General features: G+C 56.7%; 1 protein-coding gene across 4 annotated transcripts in view; it reads right to left on the reverse strand.

The window, feature by feature from the left end:
* Positions 1 to 290: 290 nt before the first annotated feature.
* The window catches only part of NFIC (nuclear factor I C), a 70518-nt gene continuing 46957 nt past the window's right edge, over positions 291 to 23851 (reverse strand). For 2 of the 4 annotated variants that reach the window (XM_055547325.1, XM_055547314.1), the window contains exons 4-11: positions 19701 to 19775; positions 18641 to 18764; positions 17885 to 18009; positions 11967 to 12092; positions 9832 to 10016; positions 9124 to 9271; positions 7122 to 7207; positions 291 to 2922 (exon numbers count right to left, since the gene is read on the reverse strand). In XM_055547325.1, the coding sequence (XP_055403300.1) occupies positions 2905 to 2922; positions 7122 to 7207; positions 9124 to 9271; positions 9832 to 10016; positions 11967 to 12092; positions 17885 to 18009; positions 18641 to 18764; positions 19701 to 19775 (887 nt within the window). In that variant the 3' untranslated portion in view covers positions 291 to 2904. The remainder of the gene's footprint in view (positions 2923 to 7121; positions 7208 to 9123; positions 9272 to 9831; positions 10017 to 11966; positions 12093 to 17884; positions 18010 to 18640; positions 18765 to 19700; positions 19776 to 23851) is intronic. The other 2 variants (XM_055547317.1, XM_055547319.1) reach the window with 2 other exon arrangements.

The following is a 23851-nucleotide window of genomic DNA, read 5'->3' on the forward strand; positions in this document are numbered from 1 at the left end:
TGCCTGGGGCCAGGGCACACCCCTGAGGTCTGTCCGCTGCTGTGGGCAGGGGATGCGAAATGACCCCTCTGGAGCCCGAGGATGGGGCCGGGGGGGTTGCAGAGCACCAGGGGGCACCCCCAATGCAGCAGGAGATAGGGAGACAAGAGCCCAGGGCAGGCTGGGGGCAGGGCAAACTGTGGGGTGATTGTTGCGTGCATTGCTTTGTTTTTTTTAAGCAATGTGATTTTTAAGCGTGTGATTTTTTTTTTAATTCTTAATTTTTTTTTTTACAAATAGAAATACATCCCTTTTCAATTTTTACTTTTTATTTCATGTCATTGTTTTGTCATTTTTTCTTTTAAACTACACGAGCAGTGCATGCAGCTATCTGTGTGCGCTGATATTGTTTAAAGGTAATACTTATTCTTGGAAGGCAAGGCACATCATGTGATAGAAAATTTCGTGCAAATTAGGAAACATGGAATTTTTTTAAGGGTTTTTTTTTTCTGTATCTTTTTTTTGTTTTCTTTTAAAGAGAAGGAGGGTGGTGGTGAAGGGCTGGAGTCGGGGGTGGCGTAGGGAGGGAGATAGAGCCAGTATCAATTGCCATGCAGTTTCAGCCGCCGCGAGCTGAAGTCAGGAGCCAGGTCACAGAAATCCTCGACTAAGCACCATGCAAAGTTAGGAAGCTGGGGGCTGCCGGGTGCCCCTTCCCCTTCCCTGCCTACCCGCACCCTCAGGTTCCCGGCTGACAAGCTTCCGGATACCCCAACTGCACGACCCACCCCTCCTGCCCTCCCCCAGAGCGGCCCATGCTTTGGTCCCCAACGGCCACCTGCTGGAGGGGCCCTGGGGACAGACGGACGGACCAAGGGTTCTCGAACCCCTCCGGACAGTGGGAGTGCGGCTGGTGGGGAAGGGTCTTGTGTGTGGGGGGTGTCTTTCTCTTTATGATCCAGTGGGTTCACCAAGCCCCTTGGGCTGGTTTGGGAGGAAAGTCCGGTGTCTGGGGAGGTGGGAGGAGGCTGGCCAGGCCCGGGGCACGAGGGGTTTACCAGGAGAGGGAGGGGTGGGTCAGGCTAGGAGCAGTGGGCAGAGGCCCTCCCAGGGCCATGGCTTTGGCCTAGGCCGGGGATGGGGGTCGGCATTCCCCAGCGCCAGGCATGGAGACCAGTTGGGATTCAGACAGATGGCCAGAAGGGGTCTTTGTGTTTGGGCCTGGAGACCCCAGAACACCTAACACCCTTTCCCAGGCCCCCCTTCCCAAGATGGCCATCCCGGGGAGGAGGCATGGATGGGGCCGGGGAGCTGGGGTAAAGGGGCACCCCATGTCCCCAGGTTTAGTGTTTTTGGAGCGGCTCAACGGAAAATGTTTAGCAGATGGGAGGCCCCCCTACATGGCAGCAGGGAGCCCCAAGGCGCCGACCTGCCCGCCCTCAGCCGGAGCCCCCGGCCCTGTTCTGGACCACAGGTGGCCTGGCCCCTCTCCTTCTGGCCACCCAGCGGGCGACGCCTCCTGGCTGTGCCCCACTTCGGCAGGGATGGGGGATGAAAGTGCAAACCGTGGTCCCCCTTTGGGCCGGGAGGCACCAGGGAGGGGCTGTCGCTCCAGGATGTAAGGCACTGGCAGAGGAGACGTGGGGGCAGAGGGGGCACACCAGCTTCTCGAGACCCCAGGCCCCATACCCCAGCGGGGCAGGACACTGGGAGGAGGCCCAGCTCTGCCCCTTGGGCCTGCTGGGGGCAGGGGTTCCATCTCTCTAGCTCTGATGGGGTCATAGCAATGAGGGGTCAGCGACTGGAAGGGGTCAGGTTGTGGGAGAGGAGGGAGGGGGGAGGCCCACGGCCACTCTCGTCCCAGCTGGACACAGGGGAGGGGGGCGGGCGGTGGAAATCAGGCACTTAAACCACTCGCTCTCACCTCCCACCTCCACGGGCTAAGTGAGGGGGGTCCTCCCCAGTTCAAGGGTTGGGTGGATAGAGAGACCAGAGCAGCCCCCAGGCCTCTCCGCTCCACCGCCCCCAGCCCCTTCCTTGGAAAAGTGCATTTCTTACAGTGTGTGCAACGTGGGGCCCTCCCAGGGTGGGGATGGGGGTGTGGAGCCAGTGGGAGGGGGGCTGGGGTGCGCTGGGGTGGCCTCCTATGCCTGGGGTGGGGCTGGGGGTCATTTGCATAGAGACGGCTCCCAAACCCGGCAGGTGCGGAGGGGCTTCACGCAAAAGAGCAGGTAGAGGTCCACGCCTGCCGGGCGTGCCTTCGCCGAGCATCCGCCACGTGCTAGTGCCCTGGCCTTGCCGGGGTCTCCCTGCCACCCTCTTCTGGCCCCGTCGCCCCCTGCCCACCCAGCCGCCTCCGCTGCCTGCTGCTGGGGTCCCTGCCAGCCCCCCAGGGCCAGCCTCCCCAGCCTGGCAAACACTGTCCTGGAGGTGGCGGTGGGCGCGCGGGTGGAGCGGAGGCCTCACTGGGTGCCCTGCCCCGTGGGCCTGGCGCGGGCTCCAGGCTGCGCTCACCTGGTCCTGGGAGGAGGCGGGCGTGGCTGGGCCTCCCTGACCGGCAGCAGCAGCAGCGAGAGGAGATGAATAACTTAGGACGATCCCGAGCGTCCGGTCCGTCCGGCCGTGGTGTCCCGAGAGTCCGAAGCGTTGTCATCTTTACCGTCTATCTTCTTGGTTGGGTGGGTTTATCTTTATGTATTGTAATTTTTTCCCCCGTTTGTCTTTTTTTTTTTCCGTTTTTTTTTTTTCTTTTTTTCCTCCTGTGTTTATGTGTCTGTGTGATTTTGTCTTTCGGCCGGGCTGGGAGTCGGCGGCGGGGCGTTCTTGCTTGCTGTAGCTTTCCACCGAAAACGTGGGCCGGGGGCCGACCATGCGGCCCCCTGGGATTCCTGGGACGAAGGAGCAGGGCTTGGGAAGAAATCTTTCTTATCCCAGATACCAGGACTGGGCAGCCAGAGGGGGACAGAGAGAGAGAGAGAGAGAGAGAGAGAGAGAGAGAGAGAGAGAGACGGGGGTCAGGCTCTGTGGGCCACAGCCTATACCCACTGCGGCCCCCTCGACCCCTGGAACCTATGACCTCTGTCCCAGACTTGTGTAACCTGCTAGGTGACCCTGGGCGAGTGATTGGGCCCCTAAACAGGGCTGCTGGATAAAACTCAGGAAGTTCAGTTACACCTGAATCCTAGATAAGCCTTTTAGTATAAGTATATCCCATGCAACTTTTGGGATATACTTGTGCTTTAAAAAATTTTTTTTCTTTTTAAATTCTTTATCTGGAACTGCAATCTACCTGAACTCTGTAGCTTTGTTTGCTAAATCTGGCAACCCCACCTCCAACCCTGAGTATAAAACGCAGGAGGGGATACTCCCCCTTGTCAGAGGAGGGCCACTGGTGAATCTTTACAGACAGGCACCATGTTCAGGCACTGTGACCTGGGTTGTTTGTTTCTTTTTTACTTTTAACATTTTTGCATTTAATGGTTCCCCTAGAACCCTCATGAAAGAGGGACTACTGCCCCCCGACCCCGTTTTGCAGTGAAGAAGACAGGGGCTCAGAGAGGTAAAGTAACTTGCCTAAGTCCACCAGCGTTTGAGGGAAGAAGACAGAATTTGAACTAGGGCCTGAGAAGCTACTTGCTTGTCCCCCTGCCTGGGGCTGACCCCTTAGCCTGGCCATTGAGGGGGTCATGACTTCCACTTTACAGAGGAGAAGACCGAGGCTTGGGGTCAGGCAGTCAGGTCTATAGGGACAGCTCTGGCCTGGGTCCCCACAGGGAAGCTGCTGTACAGACCCTTCCCCTGGAAATACATCCAATCCACCTGGGGAGTGGGACTGGGGTAGGGACCCCCCTGCCCCATCCCACTGAGGTCACAGCAGCGCTGTGCCCCCACCCCTGCTGTAAACTAGTCACACTCCCTCCAACCGGGCGATCAATCCCACCAGGCCGCCTGTAGCCGCTGGGCCATTCCATCGAACTGGCGCCGTGGCTCCCAGCCCCCCACCTCCAGCCAAGTTCAAGTTCATCTTGGCCATTACCTCATGTCTGGTTTCCGTTGGCAACCAGACAGATTCTGGGCGTGACCCTCCCCTGTGGTGGCCGGCCTCCCCAGGCCCTTCCTCCCTGCCTCCTCCCCTCCTAAGCTCTCTGCCCTCCCGACTCTGGCCCCCGTAATGGTGGGAGGGGGGAAGGCACCCTCAACTCAACATCCTCTCCCATCAGCTGAGGGGGAGACTGAGGCCGCATGGTGCCAACAGTGAGGTCTGGGCTCTGTCACCCCCTGGCCTGGCTGGAGCCCTCAGTGTGGCTCTGGGCACACGGCTTAACCACTCAGGCCCTCTGCTCATCTGCTGACCAGGTGTGATGGGCAGAGAAGGATTGGGGGAAAATGCTAGGCCAGGCGGACCCACCCCTTCACACAGGGAAGCGGGGGAGGTGTCAGACCCCACAGAACCCTACTCTGGAGGACAAAGTGATGGCTGGCTCAGGGCTGCGGGGGAGGGGTAGGATGGTGAGAGATGGGGGTGGGGAGATGAAGAAGGTAGGCAATTGATCAGGGAGAGATCAATTGCCATTGATTAGAGGACGGGCGCTGATTGGGGTCAGAGAATATTGATCAGGGGGCCAGGCAATGATGAGGGTGAGGGCAGGAGATGGAAGTGGGAAGGGGAGAAGCCAATGCAGGCTGGGAGGTGGGGCGGAGGTGGGGGGCCGCGTGCAGAGGAGAGCCAACCCGCCAGGAACAAGGAAGGCGGAGGAAGTGCTGACTGCGCCAAAGAGGAGGCCTCTCCGCTCTGAGCCTTTAGCACAGGGGCTCCGAGAGGGGGGAATGGGTCTCGCGGTTCCTTCCTCCCCTTCCCTCCCTTTGGGGTCTGCCGGGGTTGGGGGACCCCTTAGTCCAGGGACCCAAGGTCCTGCCTACACAATTCTGGCAGGGTCCTCCATCCAACACCTTTGCTGCCCCCTGACACCAGCCCCACAAAGTTCTTTCTGGCTGCCAGCCCTGGCTGTGCAGACCCCGCCTCCCTCTAACCTCTTCCATGGCTCCCCTGGGCCCCCAGGCCAAGCCCACGTTTCAGGTCTGCCAGCTATGCTCAGGCTGCTTCCCCATTATTTCCAGCCCTTGGCAGCGCTGAGCCCCCTGCCTGGACATCCTTATCCTCTGTCAGACGCCAGGCTCCAACCTCTCCCCTCCCAGGCAGGGGCCCAGATGCCCCCTCCCCCAGGGTCCTCCACAGTCCCAGTCCCACCCTCTCTGGTCCCCTGGCAGGGCCTGCTCACCAAGCAGGGGGTGACCATAGGCACAGAGAAACAAAGGTTCCCCCTACCTGCCTGCCTTGATTTCCCTCCCTTCCCAGGCCGTCCACTTGGGGTGGTCCCCTCTCCCCCCATGCAGAGGCTGATGATAGGGGAGGTGACACCATGGATGGGGGAGACCGGGGCAGGGTGAAGAGGGCAGCCCACACCCGCCCGTTGCTTTTATTAGCTTTGGTTTCGGAAGCAATTAGGACATGCCCAGCCTCCAGTGGGGAGGGCTGTCAGGTGAGAGTGGAAGAGGAAGATTCTGGCTCCCTGAGCACTCTGGGGGCAGGGGTGTCCACACTGGGATAGAACTCAAAACCCAATTGAAAGGGGGGTGGCCTGGGGCTGCGCCAGCTCAGTGGGTGACCCTGACCAAGCAATCCCTCTGTCTGGATCCTGGCCAGGGCTCAGTGAGGTGGGACACTTAATGTTTTGGGTATGCGAGGGGTGGCCCTGGCCTTTCCATGCCCTTTTTGGATCAAACTGGTACCCTGAGGCTCCAGAACCTTCAAGGACTCCCCAGGAGGTACCCAAGGCTGGAAGAAGAGACTGAGGTTCAGAGTGGGTGAAGGAGAGCTGGGCACAAGCCCTCATCTCCTGATCCCAGGACCCCCAGCTAAAGTCTGTGAAGGGAGGGAGGGGGACTGCCAGGTCCCCCCAACTCTGGACCTCCTGAGCTGCCAGCAGCAGCCGGGGCAGGTCAAATGGTCCCCAGGGGGCCAGGCTGTGGCGGAAGGTTCCTTGGGCCTCCCCAGAGTGGCCAATTCTGATCTCAGCGGAGAAGGGGGACGTGGCTACCTGTCCACCTCGCCCTCACCCCTGCCCCCTGGCCATGGACTCTGTTGCAAGAGATCACTCTCTCATGGTGGCTTGAGGATCCAAACGTGACCCCTGGGGACCCTGCAAATCCCCATGCTCTATGGTTACTGGGGAGCCCCAGGACGTTTCTCTGTGCATCTGGGACTCAGAGGGGCTGCAGCAGCTGTTTTACATCCCGTGATCCCCTCCTCAACATGCACCAACCAGGGAGCAGGGCTCAGGGGTACAGCCACCACCATCGAACACCAGCTGCCAGCACCTTCCTGGCCTGCACACGACACGGATACAGATGCCAGACCAAAGGTGGGAGTTGGGGACACACAGGGAGGGGCTGAGGCCACCTCCTGCCTCGAGAGATGCTGGGAGCCACGGGTCTCAGTTCCAGACACATTGAGGCTTGGCCCCGCAGTGCTGTGCAGCCTCAGGCAACTCACTCCTCCTCTCTGAGCCTCCTTGTCTTGTCCTCAGCCAGCCTTGGTCCCCCCAACCTGGTGCACACTCAGTGGCAGTGATGCCAACCCCACCTCTGCTGTCTCCCTCCCACCTCGCGGGCTGGAGCCTGGGGTGGGGGCCTGCATGCTCTACCAGGAGGCCCCACCCCCCTGCCGTGGGCTGCCTTGGTTTCCCCAGCTTCCTCTGGCATCCTGGGATCCCTTGCCACCCCTTGCCTCCCTCTGGCCGGCGTGGGAGGGGATGAAGGTTGGGGGTCTGAAAGCTTGGGCTGATGCAGTATGTGATCCTGGGCAAAGCCCCTCTCCTCTGTGAGCCTCAGTCTTCCCATCTGTACAAATAGGACTGGGGCAGTGACAAGCCCAGCCCCACATCCCCTGGCGGGATTTGGGGCTTTACCACATCCCCCGCTATGGGCTCAAGGCCCTGGAAGGACCTGGCAGGTGGGTCCTCCAGCCACGCTCAACAGCTGCCATGCCAGGGGTACAGCTGGGGGAAGGCTCCCTGCACGCCCGGCCGGCCCCTCTGCCCTGCCCCTCCCACCCCCCCGCCAGCCGGCCTCTTGGCCCCTACCTGTGCCTGATAAATGCCCGCTGGATCCCTTGGTCCTAATCCCACAAAGGAACGGTTTGCAGGGGACGTGCCGGGCGTAGAGTAGGCTGCGAGGAGGAGAGAGACCGAGAGCCCGTTAGCGCGGGGGCGGCGCGGGAGCACCAGAGAGGGTGGCCGCTGCTCAGGGTCAGACAGCCAGGCCTGCGCGCCCAGCACCTGGCACCTCTGAGCTGGCCGCCCTCCCCCGGACGGTCCGGGCACCCCGAAAAGCCCACAGGCTCAGGCCCCAGGGGTCGCGCAGGCAGGTGTCTGCCAGGAGGGAAGGCGCGGGATGAAAGATTCATAATCCAGAAACCGCCTGTGAATTATTCAGAGTTCCAGTGCCTGGTCCATCCTGCTCCCGTGGCCTGCCTCCCGCCGTGCGGGGTGCCATGAATTATTGAGGGCATTTTATTTATTAATTTCCCGCCTGGAGAGGGCTCGGGGAAGGCTGGGTGCACACACGCAGCATCTTTATATTTTAATCTCACTGATCACGCTTTGTGGGTGAGGCAATGATTCGAAATCCAGGCTGGGGTGCGGGGAAGGGGGTGGCGGGAGTGTCCCCATGTGGTCTCCACTGGAGCAAGGTAAGTGGAAGGCAGTGAGGCTTGGGGAGCTTGCGAGGGGAAAGCAGGCTGGACCTGCAGTAGAGAAGTTGGTACAAGGCAAAAGAGAAGAAATCCACGTTCACTCCCCGTCTATTAAGTGTCTACTGTATACCACGCAGTGGGCAGCATTCCAGGGTTAACTCAGTGGCCTCAACACAGCAGACAAAACTCTTCTGCCCATTCACAGATGAGGAAGTAGGGCGAGAAGGTGATGACCAGCCCCCCATGCCAACTCTGTGCCCTGCGCCTGCCTCCTGCTAAGTGTTCTCCCTGATCTGTTTCACTGACTCGCTCTGCACCGCCCCTGGTGACTGTCCCATTTTGCGGCTGAGAAAACTGAGGCTCAGAGAGGGGAGGACAGTTGCCCAAGGTCACACAGGGAAGGAGCTTCAGGGGTGGGATTGGAGCCCAGTGTTCCAGTGCTGCGTCTTGGTGTTTGGTGAAAGATGTCTACATGTGAGGCTGCCCCCGGGTCTTGGGAGGCAGTGGATACTGGGGAAGAAACACTAGGGGTGGGGGTGCTGTGTGTGGGGAGGGGGGCCAACAGGGCCCAGAGGGAGGGCTGGCCCCTCCTGCTGGGGGTGAGAAAGCTCATTTGGGGAGTGAGGGAGAGAGAGAGACATTAAAAAAGATGGGGTTCAGGGAGAGGCTGGGGGCAGAGCCATGGCTGATGGGGATACCTGGACCAGGGTAGGGGCGTCCACTGGGGGCTGGTGAGCTGTAATCTCTCCAGCCACATCCCGAAAGTGGAAAGCTCGGGAAGGTTAGGAGACCCAGACAGGGCCTCCCACTAGGCTACCACCTAGACCTACATCTAGAGGGCAGAAAGTTTTAGAAGGCAGGGCAGCCACCCCTGGCCTCCTGGGGACAGATGGGCAAGCGGGGACTGTCCCGCCTGAAGGTGTGGCCCAGTCTGGCAGCTAGGAACAGAGCCCGCTGTGGCCAGTTTTCCCTGACAATCCAGGGGAAATCTGGAAATTTTACGTGAAATGTCCTGACTTTAAAACAGCAACCATCATAACAGAGTCCCCTTTTTCACAGACAGAAGGCACCTGGGGGCCGGGTCTGGCCCTCCCGCCTCCAGTTTGAGATCTTCCCTTACTGCTTGTTGTACAGAGGAGGGTTTGGAGCCTGGGTATGGGAGTGGGGGTGGGGTGGCACACGGCGGGCCCCAGGCCACTCAGCCAGCGGAGGCAGACCCCAGACTCGCCCCCAACCATCTCCTCAGGCTGCCTTGGCCCTGCGTGGACCAGGCCTCCGTCTGGGGACCCACCAAACTCGCCGGCACGCACCGGGTGGGCCTAAGCCCCCAACCCCAGCAGCGGGGCCGGGGAGGGGAGGGGCCCCTGGGGGACGCCTTCCTGGGTGCTTACAGGGCGAGGTCGGCGACGAGCTTCCTCCCTCGGAGGTGGGTTTGGTGGCAGGGGGGAGCGCCAGCCGCGGCAGCCCGGGGGGCGGGGGTGCCAGCATCTGAGCAGAAAGGCAGTGACTGGACATTTTGAGCTGGCCACTTCCATTTAACTGGGGGGAACAGAGAGACAGGTGGTTAAGGCGGCGGGTGCCCCCTCCGCCTCGGGCTGCTGTCCACCCTGGGGCTGTGGATGGGCCTGGCCGGGACGAGTTTGGTGGGTACCCGGGGCTCGCCTGGCCCCGCAGGCCTCCAGCATCCTGGGATGGCTGTATCATCGCCACCTCCTCAAGCCACTTCACACCCACTTTCTCCTAATCAGGATCAGCACCACCAGACCGCATGGGCGGCCTGGACACATCTCCCCGCGTTTGCCACAAGTACCCCTTCATCCATCACCTCGCCCACAGTCCCCAGGTCCAAAAGCCTCCGAACATCAAAGCTTTGGTGGACGTTTGGCCAAAGCCAGCCTGAGCTCAGCAGTAATCATGTCTGATTTCGGGGTCATCCACTCCGACATTTGAAACAGACTTAAGTTCCCACTGGTCTGACTCCAGGAGCTGCAGACCCAGGTGTTTGCAAAACAGAAGCTGCCCAGTTGGAGGAAGGGCCGCCTGACACTCATAAACGATGCCCAGGGGTCCCTGGGGTGGTCGCACCGCCCCACACTCACCGGTCCAGGCTGCTGACTGGCTGGGTCACAGGCCAGCGAGACGAGATCTTTGAGCGGGTCCTGGGGGTTGAGGTGAGGCGGGTAGCGGATGGCCGTGTGCGGGAAGTAGGTAGAGGCCGTCTGGGGCAGGATGGAGGTGGTGGGGAAGTGCAGGGCTGAGGACGGGTGAGGGCTTCGGGCGATCCCTGTAGAGATTGCGGGGTGGGCAGTGGTCATCAGGGGCTCCCACTGGGCTGCCCTGTCTCAGAGTCACCGTGTTTATGCAAGTGGGTTACGCCTACATCTCCACCATGAGCGCATGGGGGCCTGGAACCACCCCTTTTACAATTTTTATTCATTTTTTAAAATTTACTATTGTTATTTTGCCATGCTGCGTAGCTAATGGGATCTTAGTTCCCTGACCAGGGATTGAGCCCAGGCCTCGGCAGTGAAAGTGTGGAGTCCGAACCACTGGACCACCAGGAAATTCCACCGGCCCTTTTGTTAAACAGAGGACGACTGTGACTCTCAGAGGGACCGTCCCCTGTTCTAGCCACACAGCAGGCAGGTGGCAGACCCGGGGGTCTGAGCCCACACTGACTGGCCCCACAGCCCGCACCTTGACCCAGGGCTCAGCTAGCTCTTTCCATAAATGGAAGGTGGGCCCATTTTTTTAAAAAATTGAGATATCATTTGCATACTATAAAATACACCCTGTTAAAGTGTACATTCACTTTCTTTCTTAGCGCCTTCACGGAGCTGTGCAACCATCACTATAATCTTTTAGAATATTCTCATATCCACCAAAAGAAGCCCTGTTCCCATTAGCAACACTCCTATTCCCTCCCCAGCCTGACCACCAGGAACCCAGTCTCCGTGTCTGCGGATCGGCCTGCCCCGCACGTGTCCCGTCAGTGGAGTCACACCCTGTGTGTCCTGTGCCTGCCTCTCTCACTGAGCATCGTGTCCACAGGGTCCGTCCAACTGGTAGCAAGTGTCAGGGCTTCACCCCTTTTCATTGCTCAGTAACAGTCCAGTGTGGCATTTGCTTTTTTTTTTTTCTTGTTCTAAATAATTCAGTGACACTTTTAATTCCAGAACATCTTCTTTCCCCACAAAAGAAGCCCTGTATCTATTAGTGGTCACTCTCCTTTATTCTCTCTCTCTCTGGCCAGACAGTAAATATTTTTGGCTTTCCAGGCCATAGGGCTTCTGATAGGGCTACTCAACTCTGCCCTTGTCACCTGAAAGCTGCCACAGATGATGTGTACACGGATGGGTGTGGCCCTGTGCCAATAAAACTTTATTTACAAGAATAGGTGGCAGTTGGGGGCCCTGCTTTGCTGGGTCCCAGTCTAAATTGCTGTGCTATCTTGACTTTTGCCTCTGTCCTGTATACATATCTGCCTTTGTATGGCACGAAATCATTATTATCACAACCAAGGGACAACAGATGACATTCAGGTTCCTGTTTAATAGATTTAACTCATTTGGTTCTACAGACGGCCTTGGGTGGGGGACATTTAGGAGCCCTGATGGACGGGTGACTGGCTTAGCTCAAGCCCCATGGTGGCTAGAGTCCTGTCTCTGCTGCTCTGAGTGTGATGCTGCCCATGTGGGTGGCCAGGAGCGCCCATATTCCTGTGTGGCCTTCTTTTTTTTAAACTTAAAAAAAAATTTTTTTTACTCTTTTTGCCACACCAAGCATGTGGGATTTTAGTTCCCCAACTAGGGATCAACACATGCCCTCTGCAGTGGAAGCACAGAGTCGTAACCGCTGGACCGCCAGGGAAGTCCGTGTGTGACACACCGTGTGTCCCGTGTGTCTGCCTCTTTTTGTGGCGGTCCAACCCCAGGATCTGTCCATGGGTCACTTGGACAGATGTGACCCATGACAGGTCATATGTCATACTATATGGGGATCAGGTTGGGAGGTGAGCCCCCGGCTGCACCTCTTGGTACAAAAGGGGAAACTGAGGCCTCCAAAGAGTCAGGCCTGGGTGCTCTCTGCCACAGCACCTGCAGGCTTTCTTGCCTGGATGGGAGGCTACAGCAATAGGACTTGTGGTCAGACAACTGGTGGGACTTCCCTGGCTGCGAGGGGCCTGTTGAGAAGGCCCAGCCACCCCTCCGCTCCCGGGGCCCGCAGTGCTCACCACTGTGCACGGCGATGACGGGCCGGTGGTGCTGGGTGAAGCTGGAGAGGCGAGGTGAGTCCTGGGGAGATGGGCTGTTGAAAGGAGACTTGTCCATCTCTGTTTTCTTCACTGGGGATGAGATGCCTGTGAGGAGAGCCAGACAGTCAAGGGCCTGCAGGCAGGGTCTCTCCACTCCTAGGACCCTTGGGCCTCCCCGTGGAGCCTCTGCTCATCCTTCCACCAGCCACTTGTGGGCGAGAGGATGGGAACCCATTGCAGAGAGGGCAAACTGAGGTTCAGAGCAGGGCAGGGGGCCACCCAGGGTCATGTGGCCCACGGGGATGAGGGGTCTAATGCCCCATGGGCCCCTGGATGACAGAGCCTGGCCCGCATATTCTCTTCTTCCAGACGTGGGTGAGCTCAGGGCTGCCCTCACCCCCTGGGGAACGCCAGAGTCCTGGAGAAGGCAGCAGGGTGGGCAGAGGGGAAGGTCTGGCCCAAAGTCCGAGTGGCTCTGTGCTTGTGCCCCCGGCATCCTTCCTGGGGGTGCAGAACCTTCCCTGTGGGGTCATAGTGGCTATTAAATGAGATACGACAGGTAAAGTCGTCAGAGCAGGATCCAGCACAAACCCATGCACTGGAATCACCTGCTTCCATTCCTCTGCAGATGGGGGTCTCACTACCTACCCTGAATGCCCTGGGGGAACCCAGAAGGTCTCCAGCTCAGCCTCAGTGAATGAAACAATGGGATAAAGTAAGTGGGCCCTGTTTCTGTGGTCTCCTGCCCATCGTTCTGTGAGCGGACGCCTGCATGTGTCCTAGCGCTGTCCCATCTGGGACACCTGGTGCACCCTCTTCCCTGAGGCATCTCCTCAGACGGCGCTTCTGGTTGCTGCACTGGCACCGCCAGGGGTGGGGGCGGGGCGTGAGCCCGATCCAAGTGTCAGGCCCATTAAAGGCATTCAGGCCAGACCCCTGCCCTTGATGGCTCTGGGTGTGCACCTGCTGTGTGTGTGTGTCGGGGGGGGGGCGGGGATTGGTGGCATGTCCTGGGATGGGGCTGGCGGTCCAGAGGGACCAGGCAGCCAAGCTGGGCTTGGGAGCAGGTCTGGGCTTTCCCAGGGATAGGAAGAGTTGGCAGGACCCAGGGCAGGGTGTGTGTGTGTCCCTGCAGCCATGGAGGGTGTGTGTGTGCACGCGCGCATGTTTGCATGCACAGTGGGCACCCGGCTGGGGCATGGCTGTGGCAAGAATGAGGTTAGGGCTGTGAGACGCTCACCTAGGATCTCCTAGAACAGCCTGTCCTGCATGGAAATAGCCCGGCGCAGACCTACCCCCAGCCACACCTCTGCAAGGCCTTTCTAGAGTTTCCAGGGCTTGAAGGAGCCAGGGCGTGGGGTGGGGGCAGGGAGGCACCCGCATTGCAAGAAAGAGTCACCCTCATGTACCGCACACCCCATATGATGCTCCTGCATCTGAACATCTCTAGTTCGTCCAACAAACACACCGGGAACAGCCCCACAGGCGCAACCGTGGCAGTCAACATGGTGCCTCACCTGGGTGAGGACCCTAGGCGCCCCATTAAAGTAAGCATCTCTCCACTTAGCAGGTGTGCCCTTGGCCAGCTTTCTGTTCAATACACATACATATACGTCCTCCTTGAGCATCCCTGTGCCGCCAGTGGAAGATACACACCTAACTAGAGACAGGTGAGAGTAGGTGCCCCACTCCCCTCAGCATCTTTCCACTTGCTTGTCACACATGCCTGTCTGTCCCCCATTTAAGCACACACTCTTCATCTAACAGGTAGGCCTGTACCTCCCCCATCTCAGACCCACAAACTAGCCCATACCCCTGCAGCCCACCGTGGTGGAGCCTTCTAGTCTCCAGGACCCACAACACAGCATGGGCAGAGGGTGTGCAGAGTGGATAGGTGGGCAGACAGAGCACAGTTCTGGTAGGAACCGCCACCACTCAGTGGGCACTTACTATGTGGGATGCTCTCCCCAGCACTGCTGATCTCAGCCAGTCACCCTCTGTGGAACCATCCTGGGCTCTATGGGGTGTGGAGCAGCCTCTTTGGCCCCACCCACTCAAAGCCAGGAGCACCCCCAGTCATGATGACCAGAGATGTCCCAGACATCACCCAGTGTCCCTTGGGGGCACAGATGACCTGGGTGAGGACCCTCTGTGAGACCCTGAGGAGCCACTAAGTGGTGGAGCTGGGACTCAAACCCAATCCATAACCACAGGCAATGCTCTGCCACCCCCACCTGCCTGCCCCCCCCACCCCACTGCAAAGTTAAAAAAGGGATGAGGTAAGCCAACCCCCCCTCCCCACAATGGAATAACTGCCTGTGAAGGGCCTATGTCCCCTGGCGAAGGGCCACAGAAGCAGCGAGAGCAGAGCACTCTGGGATCCCCTCTTTGCCAGGCTTGGCTGAGTAATCGGGGAAGGCCTCGGGGAGGAGGTGGCCACGTGAATAGGCACTCTTGGCATTCCTGGCCTGGGCATGGAATGTGCAAAGGCCTGGAAGCTGGTATAGAAGGCCTGAGAGATGTGGCTGCAGGGGTCTTGCCTGGGTGGAGAGGGGGGTCTTGCCTAGGCAGGGGGTCTTGCCTAGACTGGGCGGGGTGGTCTTGTCCTGGAGGGGCTGGATCCCCCCGCTGCTCCCGCAATAGGCCTTTGCTCTTCTAAGGCACTGGAGTGTGGAGGCTGGGGTTGGGGAGTTAGCTGAGCGCTGCCTGCTGCCCATGGAGGCCACAGCGGAGGAAGGGAGAGACTGCTCTAATCAGCTTAACCCCCTTAATGAACAGCTAATTGGGGGCTGTCTAGACAGGAAGCTGGAGGAAGTCAGGAGGAGGAGAAAGAGGAGAAGGCGGTGTAAGAAGGGAAGGAGAGGAAGGGGGAGGAGGAGGAGGGAGGAAAAGACAGAATCCATCTCGTCAACAGACTGTGAGCACCAGGAAAGCAGGGACAGGCACACACTAGAGATTTGTGTGTTTGTGTTTGTGTGTGATGCCCACTGAGATACCCACAGAAGGAAGCAAGTTTGTCATTATCTGAGGCAACCAATGGGAGCTCCAGGGGGACTGACCCCCTCTGACATCCCCTTCTGGCTCTGTGATTCCCTATCACACACCAGAAGCTGATACAGGCTTCCTTCTTGTCCTCCCCTGTCACGGCCATGTCATTCTCAGGGCAGGAAGGTCAGATCCAGCCTTAGTGACTCTCTCCAGTACTCCCTTCCTTTTAAAATGCTGTTTTTCTTTTTTGAGCATCCTGTATTGAAAGCTGGGCTCTTTATTTCCAGCCTTTCTCTTTTTTTAATCAATAGACTGAAGGCTATAATTTTTCCTCTCAGGACTGCTATGGCTACCCCAGCACAGGCTGTCTTTCAGCTCTAAATAGTATACACTTTATATGTAGACAATCTCTTCAATTACAGAGTTAATGAGAAGTGCTTTTGAGTTTCCAATCAGGAAATGACAGGGCAGAAGTTCACTGTCTCCCAATATCTACTTTATCCTTCTTTCTTAGTACCAGAACCATTAATTTGAGATGGCACACGACTGCCCCAAGTAAAACTACATTTCCCAGCATCCATCACACAGCCAACTATGGCCTTAGGACTAACTCAGGGGCTCAGAGACAAGCAGAAGAACTAAGTGAGTCTTCTGAGAATTATGTTTAAAGGGGGAGGACATGCCCATACTTGACCCTTCTTTCCTGATGGCTGGATATGATACATGATGGTTGGAGCTCCAGCAGTTACTCTGGACCACAACGTAGGAATAAAAACCATATTCAGTGCTGCATAATGCAGGAGACTAAAACCCTCACATCACACTTGCCCAGGGCTGCTGATGGCTGGACATCTATTTGAGAGAGAAATGTACTTCCTTTTGAGTTTTCTATTATCTGCAATCAGACCTAAAGCTTATTAAATGCAGGTCTTTATAGAGACAAACTTGAGAGAGAGAGGGAACTCAAAGAGACAGAACCATAGAGACACTCTGATTCATAAATTAGAGCCTAATAGAGAGAGGTCCCCCCCAGCATTAGGTACCTGCTCTGGGAGTCCACAGTGAGGAAGAGGGAGGACCCTTGGGACCTCAGATGTCACAACCAGCTGTGTTACAGACTGATTCAAAGAGATGGGAATTTTATAAGGACGTGCACACCGAGAAACCCTCCTGTTTCCTGGTCACTTATCACATGCCAGATGGTTGCTTTACTCACATTCCACCATGTCCTCCTTCCAACTCTCCAAAAGAATGATCGTTCTCATCTTCCCACTTTGGAGATGAGGCAACTGAGGCTCAGAGAAGTTAAGTCACCTGTCCAAGGGTACACAGCCTACACAGTGAGCAAAAGGCAGGGTTGGGATTTGTACCCTTGTTTCTCTGATGCCTGAACCTGCCTTTTTTTTTCTTCCTTCCTTCTTTTCTTTTTACTGAAGAATAGTTTATTTATGATGATTCAGGTATACAGTAAAATGATTCAATTTCATATATATATATATCAGATTCTTTTCCATTTTAGTGAATCTGCCCTTTTAATTGTAATCTTAGGTTACTTATCAAGGATCCTATAGGTATGGCACTTTGTATAGACAGATCTCTATAAGACATCAGGCTCTACATAAGTAGGGAAGAGGGAAACAGGAAAAGGAGGAGGGAAGAAAATAAACTGTAAAGGTATATTGGGTACTTATTATGTGTCAGGCATGTTTTAGGAACATTAGTTGTCATAAATTTACTTAATCCCCACAACAACCCTATGGAGTGGGTAATGTAGGCATTAACACCCCCCATTTTACAGATGAAGAAACTGAGGCACAGACAGGTGGGGGCACCAGGAAGCTGCTAAGGGTTGGGGGACTCAAGAGTCCACCGTTCATAACCACTAGGCTATATGATGGGGTGAACCCTTGATAAGGGAAAAGACATCGAGTAAAGCCAAGCTTCTAAAACTGGGGGACAAGAGAATCTGAGGAATGCCAGGGACGTCCTCTCCACAGGCCACTCTGCAAACCACTTCCTTTATGGCTAGCGCTAGCTCACTAGAGAGCGGAATCTTAAGGTGAAAGAGACTGCTTCTCTCTCTCTTTTTTCCCCCTGGCTGCGCCCCGCGGTTTGTGGGATCCAACCAGGGCCCTCTGCAGTGAAAGCGCCAAGTTCTAACCACTGAATCGCTAGGGAATTCCCATAAAGGGATTCTTTAGATGACAACGACGGTGGAGATGGAAACGCCAAAGAAGGGAAGCCTTTGGAGAATGCCCTTGGGGAGACGGTTAGTAAACAAAGAATCCGGAGGAGCCAGCGCTCAACAGAAAAGAGCCTCTATGAAACAGCTGACCCTACAAAACAGGGGCCTCATGAGAGACACATTCTGGAGAGGACCCTAGGAAGACAAAGGAGCAACAAGAAAACCTTCCAGGAATAGGATGCTATAAGAGAAGAGGGGCTCCTATGGAACTGGAATCACCCATACCAAGCTCCCGTGGAGATGCGAATCTTGGTTGGGGGGTAAGGAACTCCAGAAAGGACCCCCGTGAGTAGGCAACCTATGTATCAGGACCCTCTAGCGGCGACCCTATATTGGAGGGTCTATGGGGAACCCCAAGAAGAAGCACCCTGCTGATCGAATCTATACTGAGTCAATTCTGTAAAGCAAGAAACTCACAGAGATAGCCTGTTTACAGGCAGAGGGCAAGAAAGCCGGCCAAAGTGGAACCAAAGAGCTCCGGGAATGCAAACCCGGAGTTTACGTCCAGCCGAACGCAACCCGCGCGACTACAATCCCCAGGAGGCCCCATGGCTCCAGGCCGACTCCCGACTCTCTGGCGCCCGCGCAGTGCCTGTCGGAATACGTAGTCCCAGCCGCGGTAACCCCAACCGGAAAGCCGGCCAGCTCCCGCCGCCAGGCCCACCTCCTTCCATGTCCTCCGTCCAGTTGCGGCTGCTACTCGTGGGAGAACTGGGCGAAGTGTAGTAATCGCCGCCGGGGCTTGTGTCCACGTCTTCCTCCATCGAGCCGGATTTGTGCCGCTTGCTCCTAAAGGGCGAAGGAGGAAGCCAGCAGGGCGGTTACCACGGAGACGCAGGGGGCCCAGCGGGCGTCGCTACTTCCGGCCCTTGGCGGGGGGCGGGGCGAGGAGGGTGCTATCGCGAGACTGCACGCGGACTTGCCCCCGGCCCTCAGATAACACCTGTTACGATCTGCCCGTTACTTGGATGGGACACCTGGGACCAGAGACAGGCAGGGACTCGGCTGAGGTCCAAGCTAGAAAATTAGCAGAGTGGAGACTAAAGCCCAGAAGACCTGGCTCATCTCTTGAGCTGCTGTAATCCCCAGAACAACCTGGTAGGATCATGATCCCATTTTACACATGAGGAAACCGAGGCAAACATAATGTGACTGGCTCACGATCACATAACATATCTCAGCAAGAATCATTGGCTGTGTTCTTATCTCAAGGGCTGGGCCTGTAGGGCTCTAGGCTGCAGGAGTCTAGTGTGGGGTGTCAGGACTGGGGAAAAGAGTCACTTGGGTCCTGGATTTTTAAGGATAAATAAGAGTTTTCCAGGTGGAATGTGGAAACGGAAACGAATGAACCAGCTGGGGCTGGATGGAGGTGGGTGGGTGGGGTTATGGAATGCCCAGAGGTGGGGCCCGGGGGACATACCCGCTGGAGGATGTGCTGGGTAGCGTTCTTCTCATGCCGGTGCTGGCTGGATTTAGGTCATATGCCAGGTGTCCCTGCAGCTCCCCCAGGGAGAAGTTGGGTCCTGTTCCAGTCACCACAGGTGCTGCAGAAGGCGACAGAGAGGAGGGTGAGGGAGGGAACAAGGTCCAGGGCTGTGATTTGCCCTGGAGGGGTGGGGAGAGCCCTTTGGGGGCTGGCACTAGTTTGGCTGAAACTGGCCTAAATTCTATGTATCAGAAGAACAAGGCCATTGAGAGAGGCCAAGGTCACACTGTGAGGCAGAGACATAGCCTGAGCCAGAGGCCAAGCTTCCCAGCATTCTGAGGCCAGGCTCTGCTGATCTGGATAGGGAGGGAGATGGTTAGGGTTAAGGTAGGGTGCTGTGCTGTGCTTAGTCACTCAGTTGTGTCTGACTCTTTGCAACCCCATGGACTATAGCCCATGAGGCTCCTCTGTCCATGGGATTCTCCAGGCCAGAATACTGGAGTGGGTTGCTGTTTCCTTTTCCAGGGGATGTTCCCAACCCAGGGATTGAACCCAGGTCTCCCACATTGCGGATGGATTCTTTACCATCTGAGCCACCAGGGCTCCCTGAGGTGTGGATTTGAAATGGAGGTGTCTGGAGGGTGGGTCCCCAGCAGGTCCATAGGTAAGGCAAAAGGACAAGAGGCAAAGCAGATTAGGAGACCCTCTGGGGTCTCCTCCTTATGGAGTGAGGGAGGCCCCCAGAGGGGGATGTTGGGGCGGAAGTTCGTTTGGCCCTCCACCCAGCATCTAGAGTCCTTCCTGGGGAAGCGCATGTCAGCCTGACCTTGGACTCTGGAAAGGGCCTGGATTCTGCCCTTCCTAGGAACCTTAGTTTAGTGATAGGGGTGGCTGGAGAGGACGAGGGGGAGTGGGGCAGGGATATGGGTTCCTTCTTCCTCCCTCCCTGAGTCCCTTTCCCCCTGGGAGCCCCCATCCCAAAGCTACTTCTTCTTCCTGACAGCTGCCCCCCTTCCCCGGCAAGTCCCAGAAGAGGGTGGGCGGGGACACTTACTCCGGGACACTTGGATGAGCTCAGTGACACTGAACACACCGGAGGTGACGAAGCTCTCCTGGAAGTCGGTGGTGTCTGGAAAAGAGATAGAGGATGGGGCTCAGCAGGCGTCCGGTTGAGCCGGGTCTGTTACCCGACCTTGACACCTCTGGGCTGCCCAGACTCTGGGGTGCCTGACGAGGCACCCCCGTCTACCCCATTCTCCTTGACCGCAGGGGGAGGATGGCTGTTTCAACCCCTCCAGGCTGAGGAGGAGTCCTCTGCCCTAACGCAGCTGGAGCAGATCTTCTTTCCTGAGTCTCTGCTCCATCCTTCTCAGCGCAGCTGCAGCCAGCCTCCTGTCCTCCAGCCTCCCAGCCTTCCTCCAGGGTCTTTGTGGCATGGCAGGCTGCACACACGAGTGGAGGCCAGACCTGGGTTCACATCCCAGCTAGGGTGCCCACTTGGTGTGTGATTCTGGACAAGTCACTTTACCTCTTTGGTCTCAAAAGTGGGGACCATACACCCCGACAGCTTGGGCAATTGTGAGATATGAATGCTACAACCCAAGAGGGACCAGCTCGGTCCTTTTGCCTCACTTATCACCCCATGTAACACTGCAGTCTTTTAGCTTTCTGCTGCCAGGCTGGGAGCTCTGTGGCATCCCCAGTTCCTGGACCAGAACCTAGAAGACAGCAGGGGCTCAGAACCATGGGCTGAATGGAGGGTACACAGGCAGCAGTTAAAATCTCCAGTGTGCCTAGACCCACTCCTGCCTAATGTTAAAGGCAGTTTCACTGTTCCAGGGGCTGTCTGGACACTTAGACAGCCTTCTCACCAGGATGGGGTGGTTTAGACCCATTTCATGGATTTGGAAACTGAGGCTGGCCCCAAGAGGTCAGGAGCCCTGACCCACATGGAGAGCTGGCCCTTGAACAGGCCTGTCCTGCCCAGAGGCCCTCACAGGCAGGACCCACTCTCTCAGCAAGTGTTTCCCAGGCACTTCCTGTATCTGCCTCCGAGCTGGACACTGGGGAAACCATGGGGAACAAGACTAACAGAGGCCACTGCTCTCCAGGACCCACACTGTGGAGTGGGCAAAGGAAGCCACATAAGAGCAGGAAGTCAAAAACCCTTCTACATGAATGTTCATAGCAGCATGATTTACAGTAGCTGAAATCAGAGAACACCCAAATGTCCATCAGTGATAATGGATAAACAGAATGTGGTCCCTCCACACATGGGAGCATCACTCAGCCATGAAAAGGAGAAGAGCCCTGACACTTGCCACCACGTGGACGGACCCTGAGAGGACCCTGAGAACACGATGCTCAGTGAGAGAAGCAGACACAGAAGGACACACAAGGTGTGATTCCACTGATGGGAGACAGATCCAGAACAGGCCGATCCACAGACACTGAGAGTGGATGAGTGGTCACCTAAGGAAGGGGAGTAGCTAATGGAGGTGGGGTTGCTTTGGGAGTAATGCAAATGTTCTGGAACTAGACAGGTGATGTGTGCACAGTTTGGTGAATGTACTTAATACCACCGAACGGTGCACTTTAATATGGTTAAAATGATACATTTTATATGTGTTGTACCACAATTTAAAAAAACTTTTAAAGATCATTAAGTTAAACATGAGCTGTGTCAGGGGGTAGCGAGGCAGGCAAGGTGGGGGAGCCTGATGGGGAAGAGACCTATTTTGCACAAAGGGCTCAGAGAAGGCTTCCCTGGGAGGGTGACATTCAACCAAGACATCAGGGTAGGGGTGGAAAAGAGAAATGTGAGTTTAAATTTGAGAAGTGCCCAGACAGCCCCTGGCACAATGAAACTGCCTTGTGAGAAGTTGGCTGCCTTGATTAGGATGATCTTAAACTCAATGTTTTGCCACCTGCCTGTGGGCTACAATGTTCCCAGCAGTGGAGATGGCTTATGTAAAGGCCCTAGGGTTGGAACATAGGGCTTTTTTTTTTTTTTTTTGGATGCACCGCACAGCGTGTGGAGATTCCCTGGTAGCTCAGCTGGTAAATAATCCACCTGCAATGCAGGAGATCCGGTTCAATTCCTGGGTTGGGAAGATCTGCTGGAGAAGTGATAGGCTACCCACTCCAGTATTCTTGGGCTTCCCTAGTGGCTCAGCTGGTAAAGAATCGTCCTGCAATGCGGGAGACCTAGGTTTTATCCCTGGGTTGGAAAGATGCCCTGGAGAAGAGACTGGATACCCATTCCAGTATTCTGGCCTGTATAGTTCATGGGGTCGTAAAGAGTTGGACATGACTGAGTGACTTTCACTTTCAACCAGCATACGGAAAATCCCTGACCAGGGATCGAACCCGCGTGCCCTGCAGTGGGAGCGTGGAACACTGGACCATCAGGGAAGTCCAAGGCCCTGGGGTGGGGATACACTTGGTGAATTGGAGGCTGACAGGGCTGGAGTTGAAGGAGCCGGGAGAGCTGTCAGAGTAGAGGTGGCAGCTCTCGGTTTCGAGGCGGTGGTGGGAGCAGTTCTTGTCCAGGCCCCTAGGGGGCAGCACTAGCCGCAGGGAGCGCCGAGCCGCGGCGGGCTCCCCCGCTGTCCATCACTTAAGCCCCCTCCTTGCTTACGAGCTTTGTGTCCACCATTTATTGAGCAATTACTGCCTGCCCAGGCCCATGATGGAAGGCTGGGGACCACAACATTCCCGAGGAGGACAGGGCGGTGGCTCCCAGTGTCCAGGGGAAGTGGCCATGGCCATTTCCTGCTGACCCAGCTGGCCAGCGGCTGTCAGCACGCCCCTCCACCCTCCCCCCACAGGGGTTTCCTGTTTGTGCAGCGCTCGCCCAGCTCCATCTCCAGGGGACTCCCTGGCGGGCGGGGAGGAAGTGACTTCCTCCACCAGACGCTGGAGCTCCCCGTGGGACCCGGCCAAACGCCCGCAGCCCCCGCCGCCTGCCTCGAACATCTGGCTTGGAAGGAGGCACGTGGGGATCACAGGAGGCCAAGGAGGACTCAGGTCACAGATGGCCAGTGAGATGTGGCCCCGGGGCCTGTGAACCTCCTGGAACCATCCAGCCTCCCTGTGCATGCCTGTGACGGATGTTCCATGGGGGATGCCCTCATCCACCGGGTGTTTCTTCCCCTCTCCCTTTTCATCTCCCCTCTGTCCTCTCTCCTGGTGTACTATCTCTCTAGCTTCCCTTTTCCTCTCTGCTTTATCCCTCCTCTCCTTTTTTTTTTCTTTCTATCAATGTTTTTTGAGCATGTGCTGTGTACTGTGTCCTATTCTAGGTACTGAGGACAGGGCAGTGATCAAGACAAACACCTCTGCCTTGTAGGAGGGGATGTTCCACCAGGTGAGATAAGCAAACACATATGCAATCACTAAGCAGCTAAGCAAATACATATGCAATCACTAACTTCCTCTAAAGGAACTAAAACAGAGGGCTGGGATTGAGAGTGGCCAGGCGGCTTGAGCTAAGGAGCTCAGAGAAGATCTCTCTGAGAGGGAGGCATTTGAGCTAAGACTTGGGTGATCTGAGAGAGACAGAGCAGTTAGCTGTCCAGACAGAGGGTACAGCCTGTGCAAAGGGCCTGGGACAGGCTGGTGCCTGGCATATTGGACGAGAAGTGAGGAGGCCCCCTGTGGCTGGACCAGAGTGACAAGGGGCAGAGAAGGAGGAGGTGGGGGATGGAGGACATGGGGCAGGTTGTACAGGGCCTCCTAGTCTGCAGGAAGGACTTGAGCTTTTACCCTGAGGGCTGTGGGTGGGGGAGGGGCAACACATGACTCAAGTGCTCACAGGAGCTCTCTGACCACTTCAGGGAAGACAAGACTGTGACAGACAGGAGCCAGGGGATAGAGTAGAAGCAGGGCCTCTGCAGCTTCCAAAACCTTTCTGTCCTTCAGGTGTCTGCTCCCAGCCCTGAAGCAGGCAAATTCTCCTGCTTCCTATCCCCCCACCCCAACACAGAACTGACTTGTCCTACTTATTCATTGAACATCCTGTGAGACTGTTGGGGGAGCACCTCTGAGCCCAGATGCTGGAGCTCAGGGTCATGGGTTCCAACCCCAGCTCCCTGGATGCCCCTGGAAGGTTCATATGCCTCTTTGGGCCTCAGTCTCCTCCTCTGCAAAATAGAACAACAGCAGCACCTATTCCAGGAATGACTCAGGTACTCACACAGGACC

The sequence above is a fragment of the Bubalus kerabau genome, chromosome 1 (genome assembly GCF_029407905.1).
Source record: "Bubalus kerabau isolate K-KA32 ecotype Philippines breed swamp buffalo chromosome 1, PCC_UOA_SB_1v2, whole genome shotgun sequence".
NCBI lineage: Eukaryota > Metazoa > Chordata > Mammalia > Artiodactyla > Bovidae > Bubalus > Bubalus kerabau.